At 38.0% G+C, this 14,492-nt stretch overlaps 1 protein-coding gene across 3 annotated transcripts in view; it reads right to left on the bottom strand.

The window, feature by feature from the left end:
- The window catches only part of SIAE (sialic acid acetylesterase), a 44,479-nt gene that overhangs the window by 14,266 nt on the left and 15,721 nt on the right, over window positions 1-14,492 (bottom strand). For 2 of the 3 annotated variants that reach the window (XM_027877581.1, XM_027877579.1), the window contains exons 3-8: window positions 11,692-11,867; window positions 9,343-9,402; window positions 6,559-6,697; window positions 5,095-5,278; window positions 3,441-3,550; window positions 3,225-3,358 (exon numbers count right to left, since the gene is read on the bottom strand). In XM_027877581.1, the coding sequence (XP_027733382.1) occupies window positions 3,225-3,358; window positions 3,441-3,550; window positions 5,095-5,278; window positions 6,559-6,697; window positions 9,343-9,402; window positions 11,692-11,867 (803 nt within the window). The remainder of the gene's footprint in view (window positions 1-3,224; window positions 3,359-3,440; window positions 3,551-5,094; window positions 5,279-6,558; window positions 6,698-9,342; window positions 9,403-11,691; window positions 11,868-14,492) is intronic. The other variant, XM_027877580.1, reaches the window with a different exon arrangement.

The raw sequence follows: 14,492 nt of genomic DNA, 5'->3' as shown, positions 1-14,492 counted from the left end.
CAGTATCAGATCTCAAACAATACTACAAAGCCATAACCATCAAAATAATTTGGTACCAGGTAAGAAGTAAAGAGGTTGATCAGTTGGAATAGATTAGGTATACAATACCCAGAAGCAAATGAGCTCAATAATGTAGTGTTTGATAAATCCAGAGATCCAAAATGTTCAACAAAAACTGTTGAGAAAACTAGAGAGCAATCTAACAGAAACTAGATACAGACTGACATTTAACGGTGTACCAAGACAAGTTTCAAACAGGTACATGACTTAGACATAAAGAGTAACATTATAAATTATAGTAGCATGGAAGTGATTCCCTCTCAGATTTATGGAAAAGGGAAGAGCTCATGACCAAACAATAGAGAAGGTCACAGAAGTAAAATGCACAATTTTTGTTATTGAAAACTAAAAAGTTTGTACACAAAACAAATGCAGCTAAAATTAGAAAATGGGAAAATGGGGGGGGGGGTTTCAGCAAGTTTATCTGCCTTTTTTTTTTTTTTAAGGCAATTGGGGTTAAGTGACTTGCCCAGGGTCACACAGCTAGTAAGTGTCAAGTGTTTGGTCTGAGGCCGGATTTGAACTCAGGTCCTCCTGACTTCAGGGCCGGTGCTCTATCCACTGCGCCACCTAGCTTCCCCTATCTGCCTTATTTCTAAGATGAATAGGGAACTGATTCCAATTTAAAAGAAATAAGAGTCATTCCCCAATTTCGATAAATAGTCAAAAGGATATGAGCAGGCAGTATTTGGAAGAAGAAATTCAAACTATCAATAGCCAGATGAAAAATAAAATGCTCTAAATCACTAATTAGAGAAATACAAATTAAATCAACTCTGAGGTGTCATCTCACATCCATCAGACTGGCAAAGTTGACAAAAAAGGAAAATAACAAAAGTCGAAGAGGCTGTGGGAAAACAGGTACATTAGTGCACTGTTTGTGGAGCTATGAACTAGTCACAGCTCACAATTTTGGAAAGCAATTTGGAACCATGTCCAAAAAGCCATTAAATTACCTTCTGACACAGTGACACTACTACTAGGTCTGTATACCAAAGTGATTAAAAAAAGAGGAAACTGTACAAAATATTTATAGCAGCTCTTTTTGTAGTGGTAAAGAAATGGAAGCTGAAGGGGTGCCCATCAATTGGGGAAATGAAATGAAGTGAACAAGCATTTATTAAGTGCCTACTATGTGCCGGATACTATGCTAAGAGCTTTACAAATACTATTTCATTTGATCCTCATAACAATCTTGGGAGGTAAGTGCTATTATTGTCCCCATTTTACAGCTGGGAAAAGTGAGGCAGACAGAAGTTAAGTGACTTTCTTAGGATCATACAGCCAATAAGTGTCTACAGTCAGATTTGAACTTAGGTCTTCCTGAGTTCAGGCTTAGTGCTCTACATTGCACAACTTAGTTGCTTGACTACGTGACAGTATATTGAATGTGATAGAATAATACTAGACTGTAAGAAATGGCAGCTAAGTGGCACAGTGGACAGAGTGTCAGGTCTGGAGTCAGAAAGACTCCTCTTCACAAGTTCACATCCAGTCTCAGACACTTACAGGATGTGTGACCCTGGGCAAATCACTTAACCCTGTTTGCCTCAGATCCTCATCTGTAAAATGAGCTGGAGAAGGAAATGACAAACCACTTCAGTATCCTTGCCAAGAAAACCCCAAATGGAGCCATGAAGAGTTGGACATGACTGAAAAATGACTCAACACTTTTCAACTTTAAGAAATGAAGGGGATGTTTTCAGAGGAACTGACGGAGAATGAAGTAAGCAAAACCAGGAAAAGAATTCATATAACAGCAATACTACAGGACAAACAACTTTGAAAGACTTAGAAACTCTCATCAACACAGTGACAAACCACAATTCCAGAGAAATTATGATGAAATATGTACCTACCTTTAGATAGAAAAGTGATGAATGTGCATGCCTGTACACACACATACCACTACTACCACCACCAGAAGCAGCAGCAAAAGGAGGGAAAAGAAAGTAAATGAATAAATTTCATCATTTTAAGAATCCCCATTTATATGCCTTTCAAGAATCATCTTTTTAATTTAAAAAAATCCTATGAGGGCAATTATTATCATAAATGTAAAGGTACTTTTAGCTTATAGGAGGAAAGACACTAGACAAAGGGAATATAATTCTTCTAATAGTATCATGGCATAGCCTTAGAACCAAGAAAACCTGCATGCAACAGATACAGACTGTAGTGAGCAGAACCAGGAAAACAATTTACACAAGAACAACAGTGTAAAGACAAACAACTCTGAAAGACTTAAGAACTTTGATCTTACATGTAACTGGGGAAAAATAAAATCCTAAATTAAAAAAAATTTTTGAAAATATAAAAAAAGAACTTTGATCAATGCAATGACCAACCATGATTCCAGTGACCCCTTTTTCTTAATGACTTCAGTTTCATGCTACCCACCTCCAGACAGAGAGGTGATAGATACAAGAAACAAAGATATACATTTCTGGATATGGCCAATCTGGCCATATTTGTTACAAGGACTTTGTTTGTTCCACCCTCCCGCGCCCCATGTGGGTGAGGGGTGAGAGGGAAAGAAAATAAATACTTGCTAATTGAAAACAAAAGATTTGGTTCAAGTTCTGTTCCTGATACATACTGGCTATGTGGTCCTGGACAAGTCATTTAACCTGTCAGTGCTCTAGGCAACTTTTTTAAGACCAAAAGTTGCAGAGAAGCTGCCAACCTGCGTTGGTAGGATTTCCTTCTCCAGGTGTTCCTTATATCAATAAAATCACAGGTCTCTCCCTACCTCTATTACCTATAATTCTAGAATACAGAAGAACAGTCAGAAAAGGAAAGAACATAAAACTTGGATAAAACCATTCCCTTCTCCAAAAATGAAATGGAAAATTTCTTTGCCACTGAAAGTGTTCAAGCATAGACATGGATAGACATTTGTCTAGGATGTTGCAGAGGAAAGTCTCATAATAGTTGGAAGGTTGTACTATATGAGCTGTAAGATCACTCCCAATTCTAAATCTATAACTCAATTTCCCCATGTGGGAATTGGGGAAAAATAAACCTTGATCCTTGCTTCCTTTACCAACTGATCACAAAGACAAAGGAAATATGGTCTACTGAGCTCTAAGAAACAGATCAATATAATGCATCACCACATAGGTATCACTATAAACTCCTTTTCTTTCCTTCTTACCACATACTTGCACAAACCCAAAAGGGAAAAGTCGCTGTGTCTGCCCTTGAGAACCATTGTGGAAAGCCTGGCGCCAGTCTTCAATGAGAGCAGGAAAGGTGCAGTTGTACAGATCAGTGTTATAGTTTGCATTATTCTCTCCTGAAAACAATAATAAATGTAAAGAATAAGGGACAATCCTGTAAGGGTAAAGTTGAGAATTAACAGTAGCCTAGATACTTACCTTGGTACCATACCACTCCTTTTAATGTCATATTGAGTAGTGGATGGATCATTGAATTCCAAAGTATGGAGTGATCAGTGGGGCCAGCATATAGACTGGGGAAAGTAATCCTGCAATAAATGAGATACAATGGGATCACCAGTCATTGCTTAGATGAAAACCTCTCCAATTTTCATTTAGGTGCTATTTCCTATTTAAAAAAAAGTATTAGCTGTCCAAGGGACTTTTAGTACAAAGGAAAATTGAGCCACAATTTCATGTAAAAGGAAAATGAAAAATCTCTATCCTATGTGGAAAAATATTTTTCTTAGAAACCTAAAAAGTTTTTAAAATATTAGACCATATCATGTAACTAGTGGTGTGGGAGCAATTATAATCATCATAAAATTTGAAGAACTGAGATCTCTAGTTAACATGACATCTTGCTCTGGTTCACCACAGACATAGGCAGAAGTTGCTAGAGTATTTGTAAGCCTCTATTTCCCAATCTAATACTCCTACCATACCGCAACCCAAACTTTCTGTTCCAGCCAAGCTAACAACCTTCATTCTCTCACATCCGAGCCTTTGAACAAAATGTTTTGAATATACTAAATAATCTCCCCAAACCCTACTAATCATTCAGCATCTTTTCCTTCATTTAAGCTATCCAAGGTCTATCTCGCTTCCAGTCTTCCCAAATCTTCTGATCCATTTCCAATACCTATCAACACAATGTCTGAACTACCATCCCCTCAGTGTACTTTTATATTTATACATATTTCTGTTGACTTCCCCAACAGTAAGCTCAGTAACAGCAAAGGCCGTGTCTGTTCTTAATAAACATCCCAAGTGTCTAATAAACAACAAAATTACCTTACACATGCATATAGAGCCTTGTTGACTGACTTCCTAAGGAAAACTATGATCTTCTTCCCTATGTGACTATAGGGCATATTCTCTCCCAGATATTTCAATCGTCTTGTGGGAACCCAAGAAGAGTCAGTTTTCTGGATGCTTTCAAGCCAAGTCAACACGTATTTATTAAGTGCTTACACGTGCTAGGCACTGTGCTAAGCTCTAGGGATACAAAGAAAGGCAAAAACACCATCCCTGCCATAGAAGTCTCATATTTTAATATGGAAGACAACATGCAAACAACTACATACATATATGATGTAAATGGAAGGTAATTTCAGAGGGAAAACACTAGCTGAGGGAGGAGAAGGTTAAGGGCTCTTGTAGAAGGTAGGATTTAAGTCTTGAAAAAAAAGCTAGGAAGCAAAGGTGAGGAAAAAAAGCATTCTACGCATGGGGATTGAGCAAGGAGATATAGTATTCTGTTCGAGGTATAACAAAAAGACAAGTGTAACTGGATCTCAGAGTGGAGTCCAGTATAAGAAGACTGGAAGGGCAGGAAGGAGCCAGACTACAAAATGGTTTTAAAAACCAATCAGAGAGGGCTGCTAGGTGGCTCAGTGGATAGAGCACTGGCCCTAGAGTCAAGAGGACCTGAGTTCAAATCCGGCCTCAGACACTCAACACTTACTAGCTGTGTGACCCTGGGCAAGTCACTTAACCCCTACTGCCTCACCAAAAAGTAAAAAAAAAAAAAAACAACAACAACAACAACAACAACAATCAGAGGATTTTATATTTGAGCCTGATTTCTTACTGCTTCTCTTCCTTTGGGACTCCACAGGCTTGCAGTGACCGCCAAGATGACCAGGCTTCTATAGGTGTTCCACCCCAGCTAGAGGAGACCAGCCCAATGGGATACTTCAGAGTATCATACAGATAGCGCCCAAACAGCCAGCATACTGCTGAGTAATAGGTAAAATTCCCATGGCCCAGGTTTTCTGTCCAGAGAAATAGTCAAAGGAAAACAATCAGAGAAAATGGGGACAGATACAAACCTCACCAACTATGAGAAGTCTAGATCAGAGGTAAAGGAATCATATAGAGGAGACAATGAGATAAAAGTTTAGTCACCCTTTCAAGTTCTCCTTTCCAAAACTGTTCAAAGGTAAGATGTTTGAGGAACAGGTAATAGACATTCACCCTGCCTCCAAAAATCATCACCCATAAGTTTTTATTCATTTTTCACAAGTAACATGATTTCCTCTTTCAAGCTTTCCCAAGGAGTAATCTTTAAGAAATAGAAAAATGTATCACAGAATCTTAAGAGTTTTTAGAGCTAAAATTCCACTGAAATTTTAATTCAGTTCACTGGATTCTAAGTTGAAAACATTAAGCATTAATATTTGATTCCATTTAACATCTCTAATATGTGTTCTCATAAAGAAGATAAGATAAGAATCTCCATCTAGAACACTGTTAAATGTCAATGTTTTTCATTCAGTCTTATTTAATATATTTTTATTTATTTTGTTAAATATTTCCCAATCACATTTTCTAAAAATTTTAACATTCATATTTTAAAGTTTTGTGGTCAAAATTCTCTCCCTCCCTCCTACCCCTTCTCTTCAATTCAGTCTTGAAAACAATCACTCATCCAAGGATCTAAAACACTGCAGCCATAAATTTTCTTAAAGCTTCTGATATCACCTATAGGATTATCAAAATTCAAGAATTCAGGTCCCCTCTGCAATAGAAGAGAAGCAAAGAAGCCAAAGGCCCCTTTCCTGACCACTGCCATACTTCTTTTTTCCCTCTGTGCCACCCAAATTCACTTCCATTTAGTTCTACTACCTCCCTAATTTTAGCAGAACATAGTTAAGAGGGAGACCAGCTGGGGAAATAAGTATGGTCTGTTTTTAAAAATTATTTCCAAAAAATTATTTCTCCTTTTTAGAGATAAGATAGCTAAAGTACACATAGAGAAGAGATTTGGAATTTAGATGAGATTATTTGTACAAGGAACACAATCCAATGCTTCAAATGCCAATGTAGTCCAACATACTCATTTAGATTACAAAGAAAAGCTATCACCATAATGTTTTTGGTATGTGGGAGTCTCCTAGTTCTTCCTCAGTGTTAGGCCTCTGCCACGTTGGGGAACAGTGAATGAAGACCATGACTGGGATCAATGAGGGTAAACCATATCATAGAAGCAAAATACTGCTCCAGGTATCAAATCAATGTAGAAGAGACAGAGATATTCTCAGAAGTTACTTACTTGGGGTAGGCAGAGACCATGGCAAATCAATTGAAGTAAGGTCCTCCAGCTCCTCCTCTGCCTTGACAAGAGCAACTGTAAGGATGCGGATAAATGGATAGGCAAAGGCCTTCGCCTCCTCCTCGGAAGCATTAAAAATCTAGGTATGAACAGGTATGAATCTTTTATTAGTCTGGTGGGTAACTAAAATACATTCTTACTATCTCACCAAATTGCAAAAGCCAATTTGGGAAGTGAAGAGGATGCGGAGTTTAGGGCAAAATACCAAAAAAGTAAGGCTGCAAAAGGTCTCTCCTGAAAGGACAGCATGCTGTAATTGCACAAGTTAATATATAAAACATTATCAATATTGAAGGTAGCAAGACATGGATGGCTGAGGGACATCTTAGATAAAAATGCAAATGTTTTCCTAGATAATTTATTCATTAAACTTATTAGAAATTTTTCCTCTAAGAACTCATCTAAATGCTGTTCTCCTGCACCTTGACACAGTGCACTGAACATCACAGGCACTTAATGTTTGTTGTACTGAGATCTGAACTGTTTTGAATTTCAGGAAAAAAAATTGTCCCATATACATGGCTTCTTCTTAAGTCTCTCCTACCCACTTCTCCACTTCTACCCACCTTCAGAATTTTCCCAGCTTCTTCAAAAACAAAGGACTAAAAAATGTATTAGGAAACATATTTATCATTCGCCTCAGGGATGAGGGGATCCAGCTGAGGTAAGTTTGCTGTTTTGGTGTGTACCAAAAACTGGGACATTTTCCATTGGATACTAGCCATCGAGAGGGTGCAGCTGGCCCTCCTTCCTTCCCTCCCGCCCACCACAGAGAGAGTACAGCTGGCCCCCTTGCCCACAGAGCATCAGAAACAATAGAGCAGCCAGGGCACCCCCACAGCGTATTTCATCAAAATGGGTTGCCCTCTGAATTGCCTCCTGACTTGCCACCAAGCCTGCCACAGCCAACAGAATAGCCAGATACAAATTAAATGGTACTGAAGCCACAATAGAAGCCTCTACCCAAACTGTTCCCAGGGATGCTCCCTGGATTTTAAGAGGGTCCCTGAGCTGCATCTGGCCTCACTGGTACACTGACAACAACTGCATGTGAAAAGGAGAAAGCATCCCACAAGAAATCCAGATCTGCCTATTCAGGATCTTGCCTGGTAATAAACATTAGATAGTAAGAACAGGATGAAGAAGGCACTCAAAGCTTCTTCTGGCAGGGAGACTGGTTTTTTTTTTTTTTTCAGCTGCAAGTACCTGTGAAAATCACCTCCCTGAAAATTTAGTCCTCTACTAAAAGCACTAAGAATCTCATGCTGCTTCCATGGAAACACTGAATAAGGTCTCTCTCATTTCTCCACTCTTTTCTACCACCCACACTAGCTTCCACAGTGACTGGGAACTTGGGTGCTACATCGAAATGAGATGTCAGCTTGGGGAGGCAAGATAGGAGAGCATGTTACTTGTCGTTTAAACCACTTGTCAGCACAAGGGGGTATGCAAAGCCTGCATAGTCAGGGAAGTTAGTGTTCTCCTTCATTGCAGCCAGCACATGGCACCAGATCCAAAGACACAGTCTGGAAAGCTTCCTTCTCCAAACTTCTCTTTGTGTCTATATTCATGCCAAATTTCAAAATCCACAGAAAGGAAAGTGTTAACAAAGATAAGGTATTTCTTACTATACACAATGACAATCACTCCAGGATTTGGTATCCCATCTCAGCATCACTAGGCCCATTTGATAGAAGCATTTCCTTAGGGATATTGGCAGCAAACTTGGGAATAAAGAGATTTCGGAAAGATTTTCATTTAAATGACACTTAGTTTCCCTGCTGATGAAAGAGGAAGCCTACTCCATCTGCTAAGATCAGATTTCATCTCATCAAACACCTCAGTGTAATTATTTTTCTACCAAGTATTTAAATGAGGATGTAAATGAATACCAAGGTATTTGAAGTCATTAATGCCACTGCTGCAGGAAGAAAGCACCAGTATATCTCTAGGGATGGGACCCTGTTCACCATCAAAGCAGCTGCTCTCCTGTGTTCATTTTGTAACCTTTATACCACATTCTTGAATTAATGAGGAAACATCAAGAATCGATTTCCACGGAGAATCTAGGCATGAGGTCTGTGTGGGGAGTTCAGGGTGAGAGTGTGTGAGAAAGAGAGAGAGGGAGAGAGAGTGTGTGTGTGTGTGTGTGTGTATGTGTGTGTGTGTGTGTGTGTGTGTGTGTGTGAGAGAGAGAGAAAGACAGACAGAGACAAAGAGAGAGTGGAGGGAGAGGGAGGGAGAGTGGGAGAGGGAGATGAGTTAGAGGAAGCTTTATGTTTGGTCAATGACACTTAAAATCTATAAATTATTTTACTTCCTATTGTGGCACTAGTGAGAAGTTCAAATGTATCTAACTAGACCGTTCCTGGATTCTCTTTTTAACAATAATATCATCAGCCCTTTCCTCTAGGCCTCAAATCTGTAAAATGAAAATGAGGAAATTGCTGAGATAGCTATCAAAGAGATTTTTCAGGACTAACAACGGAAATAGACATCTTTTTTTCTGAACTTAACTGGGAAGATTCAACTCCTAAGACCCTCACTGACTTAGGAGACAACAGATGGACATTTAAACATGTTTCCATTTATACATTTCTCACTCAGTGTTATAAATAACACCAAATATAAAAATTCCACCTCACCCTAACAACAAGATGAGCTACAATCTGCCATTTTCTTCATTTGAATGTAAAGGGTGGTAGGTAATAGCAGAAATCCTACCTCATAGGACTGGCCGGGGGTGTGGTAGAAGGAGGAGCTGAGAATCTTCTCGATTCTCTGCTGCTTCAAAAGAAGAAAAAAGCTCCTGAGATTGTTAGGAATAAACAGAACAAATTATAAACCTGGTTTTCAGGTCTGTTATCACCTAGAATGTTGCTCACTTTGCATGAGAACAAGTTAAACAAAAGTTACAAATTAACCCCCTGAGCTAAGTCTTATTTCTGTGTCATGTGGAGCCTACGGACTCAGCCTAACTAAAAAGCAGAATCGGAGAAAAAAAATCCAGGCAGAAAATGTCTGTTTCTCCCTTATTAATGGGAATCTAATGTACCTCAAAATGGGATCCTCTTGGCATAGACTGCTATTATGAATATGACTATATAGATAAAAGCAGAACTAGTCTATGCCATTCTGTACAGTGAGCTGCAATTAAAGCATTAAGGAAAGTACTATTTTCCTTAATGAGTTAGCAGTAATTCCACTTCTGTACAAAACTATGTTTTCTAACACTAAATAAAATTGCCATTTTTGCCTATATCTACTTAAAAGAATCCAAACCTAAGAAAAGTAAAGTGGGAAGTAATAGAGAATAAAAAGAAATTAATCAGATAAGAAAATGCCTATGACTTCATGAAGTCAAGAAGTATGAATTTAATATGGGAACCTAATGATAAGATTGAAGAGAAATTAATTTTAAAATCCTTAAGATAATTTTGTGGCATTACTATTACAAACAAGAAGTGGCTAATTGAATTAGAGAGACTGCAATAGGAAAGACAAGTGTTTGTTGAAAAGAAAAGATACAGTTTTGAAGATTTTTATAAAAGAAAAATGATGGCTTACAATGACTTTCTGAATAAAGAGACAAAACAGAGGCAGAGAGGTAGAGAAAGCAGCAAAAACAAAACAAAACATCATAGTGGGAAGATGGGAGCTGGGGAAGATGATTATCAAAAGAGGAAGTACATTAATTCCTTCCTACTTTACAAAATAAATGAGTGCCAATCAAGTGCTCAAACGTGCCAAACGTAATCCAAACGGTCTTATTCAGAATATACTTCCTGATACCAAGCCAAGCTCTAAACATACTCTGAAAAGGTTGGTTCAGCTGACCCAGTTTCAAATGTGCCAAACAATATAGTTTGCACTATTTAGCCTAAAGGACAATCTACAATGCACAATATTTTGGTAACCTTTTGTCTATATTCTCTTTTTAGTTTACAGTTTTTCAATACTTCTAAGGAGTTGCTGTGATGCAGGAACCCTTACTCCTCATTAAAATAAAGCTACATAAAATTTCCCTTTAAAATTTTAAAGTGGCTATCTAAAAGAAAAGGGATTGGTGCAAACCTGGATACCAAAATCACAGTCACTCTAGCCAACAGGTGCTATCTCCCTTTTGTTCTAGATCGGCTTCCTTTGCTGGAAACTGAGGGCTAAGAACTACAGAACACTAGAATTTGAGAACTACCAGAACTGATTCCTTTCCTATAATAAGAATTGTAAAGCAATTTGCAAACCTTAAAGCTCTATTTAAGTGCTAACTATTGTTATTATTATTACCAAAAGGTTTGATGTTCTTGCTAACTTTTTCAATAGTATTTACTTTCTATAAGACATGCTCCCTCAGGCCCACTAGGCTAGAGAGGCCTTACTCTCTGTTACTAGCAAATTAAGAGTGCTTTGCTGTATTATTAATATGCCAACATGCTCTTACGCTCTTTCCTCTTTGAGTCTCTGTGTATATCTATGGATTAATCTAGGAATTTTCTTCCAAAATTCGGACTGCTTTCATGCTCTTCTTCAGAGTAGCTTTAACAAGTAATTAGGTCTTATAGAATAAAACAGAGATGAAGAAGAAATTCAAAATTAATATCAAAATTCAAAAGGTCAAGACTGAAATGAGGAAAAACAGTAGAAAATGACAGGGAAAAATCAGGATATGAAAAATTGAGGAAAAAAATGACCAGGTGACCACTGGCATATGAGACCTCTTGATATGAAGAGTCTCTACATTTCAAAACATGCCCGTCAGTGAGTTGTTTCAAAGACCATCTTTAATTTGCATCTGAATCTCAACATCTGAGTGTCAACATCAAAAGATGAGTCAATGGTTTAGCAATAAAACAGAATCTAAGTGTTCTCATTTCCATTACTAGGCCCTCACCAAATCTTCCAACATAGAAGAGGGGAGGAAAAAAGGCTCATTTTAAGTCTCCAAATCTTCCTCTGCCCTGTGACACTCTCTAGCCTTGACTTTTTTGCTGGTTTGTTTGCTTTTTTTTCACCCAAGGGGAATAAAGCAAATACCAAGGACTTATAAGACATTAATATGCATCTATAAGTTACCTGGGAAACTGACATCTCCATGTTACTTTGCCCACTGCAAAGCCAAACATCTCCAAATAAGACATCATATACTGTCTGGCTGTATCTCTCCTTCCCGATGACTTGCTCTGCCGTCATGTTATAAGGCCCACCAGGCTTTACAGGATCCAGTATCATGATCCAGGTCTCAGACTGTTCTGAAACATTAGCAAGGCCCCAAGGCCCCTAGTCAATCTCAGACCAATTAAAACAGAACTAAAATTCAAGCATAGGCTTCAGGAACTCGTGTGTTATTCCCAAGTCTCTGGACACTATTTAGTTGAAACCCCAAAATTAGGGTACTTGAGTTATCTACATTTTGACCAGTAGATGGGAATAAGGGGAACACCAGAGGTTCTGCCCACTTATCCTAAGAAATAAAAAAAATCAGGCATAAAATTAACAAATGGAAATATCTTTGCTCTGTACTTACCTACTCCTCCCTCTCAGCAGCCCTGTCAAATATTCCATTAAAAACTGGGAGCCCAAGACCAAGAACTAAGCCTAGAACAAGATCTGTGAATTAGGCCAACCCACAACCCAAAGTGATAACAAAAACACAAGTTAAATAATACCCTACATTTTTAGAGCTTTACAGTTTACACAGCGCTTTCATATCTATTCTCTCGTTTGTTCATCATAGCTACCCTTGTGAGTTAAGCAAGAGACATATTACTATCCATATTTTGTAGATGAACAAACTGAGGCTGAGAGATCTAGAAAATAACAAAAACAAAACCAGATCTCAGGTACACTGACCAGTTCACTGTGTGTAGGTAAGTGTTTTACAAAAACTAGACAAAATAGTTTGGAGAGTTTTTTAAGTAAAAATCAAGATTCTAGTCTAGCTAGTATACTAACAATGAGAAATATTAGAACAGGCTCTCTTCTCTCTTTTCCTTTCCTACTCCTCTAACTGATGGACAAATGCATAGAAAAACAGAGAAGTAGAAAGGAATATTTAAACCTACCTAGATAGCCTACTTACAAACAACTGAACGTTAACTAGATTTAGATATCTGCTCAAGTTTTTCCATGGAGTTCCTCACTAAGACTGTGGTCTTAGGATACAATAAATAAAAGAAAACCTTTCTAAGTCCCTCATCCAGAAATTCTCAGCCTATTCTTTAGAATGTACCCTCTAACATGCTTAGCAATTTCAATAAAGTACTTCTATAATGAGTGATAAAATAGAATCTGGGAGCACCAAATAATGGGAAACAAGTTGGCAACATGGGAGGATAAAGGGAAAATAAGGGAGAAAAAATGAGAAATGACAACTTTAAAGCAAATTCTCTTGGCAAAATACAAAAGGAAAAAAACCCAATGATTGTGTGCTCATTTAATAAAATGAAATTTCAAGGTAATGAGAGAGAGAAAATTATTAAAAGGGACATATGTGTAAATAGTATTGTACTAAAGCTTTATGACACTTATTCTCATATGCAGGTTGCTAAAAAGATAGAATGATCTAGGTCCAGTGAAGGCCTGAGACAAAACGGATTTCCCTACTGCACTGGCGGCATCTTCGCCAGATCTGGGGTAGAAACAAACAGTTGGGTGTTGTTTCCTTTTTAAAGAGGATAACTCAAAGGCCTCGATATCATATCCCCAGGCCACAGGGGGTTCACTTAGAAATTCCAGAGTCAACTGTCTGCTGTTCTTTTTATTGTCAAAATAATCAGACATTAGCATACTAAATGTGCAAGGCACCTAAAGTACAAAAATCACTGTTTTGGAAACAGTGGGTAGCCAGTACAGACTGTGTGGCACAGGTGCTATGTACTCCGTATGGCTTACACTTCTGAGCAGGCAGACACTCAATCTGTCCTGACTAGAGTCTTTCCCAAGGTTTTTCCAGGATGCCTTCACTGATGAGCCCTCCTGGAGAAATATATTCCTGACCTAAGCAGCAATCAGTTGCAATGCTATGGTCACTCCTAAGTAAGTTGTCTATTCACCACATCTTCTAAATAGCTCCCTAACACAGCAACAGGGAAAGGAACAGTAAGGAAAATGAAGATATCTAGGCAAAAAACAAGCTAAACCACCTCATCACATGTCTGAGGCTGTGGGTATCTCCAGGGCCTGAGCAATCTAAACAGAGCTGGACTGTATTTAGACCAGACTCTAAATTTAACTACTACCTCTCAAGGAATAGTTCCAATCTGTCCAAAATACAAGCCAGGACTGACTGCCTATCTTCTATTTTCATCTTCACACTCTTCTCAAGTCCTCTTCTTCCTATCTAAAAAGAAAGCTAGGTGGTGAAGTGACTAGAGCACTAGACCTGTTGTCAAAAACACCTGAATTCAAATCCTGCTTTAGACACTGACTAGCTGTTTGACCCTAGGCGAGTCATTTAACCTCTTTCTACTTCAGTTTCTTTATCTATAAAATGGGGAAAATAATGGCAACTATCTCCCAAGGTTGTTTTGAGGATAAAATTAGATATTTGTAAAGCACTTTGCAAATCATAAAGTGCTAGCTATTATTATTATTAAATTACTACTTCCTCAAATAATCCAACTCCTACCAAGATAACTAAGTACAGTAAAACCAAGTAACCACTGAGATGATACTTTAGCCCTGAGAGTGCTGAGAAGGTTGACACAAATAGAATAAGGCTTTTTCACTTTGAATATTGGACACATCTAATAGTAATATACTATTCATATTAACCAGTGCCATAAATTTAAACTTCACAGAACTTTTACTTCCATTCCCATTTATATTTCCCATAATTATTCATCCTTATTATCAACTGAAAAAAAAAATGAATA

Source organism: Vombatus ursinus, unplaced genomic scaffold, assembly GCF_900497805.2.
Source record: "Vombatus ursinus unplaced genomic scaffold, bare-nosed wombat genome assembly UNPS02014813.1, whole genome shotgun sequence".
NCBI lineage: Eukaryota > Metazoa > Chordata > Mammalia > Diprotodontia > Vombatidae > Vombatus > Vombatus ursinus.
Note: the sequence above shows the minus strand (reverse complement) of the source record. Positions and strands in the feature narration are given on the sequence as shown.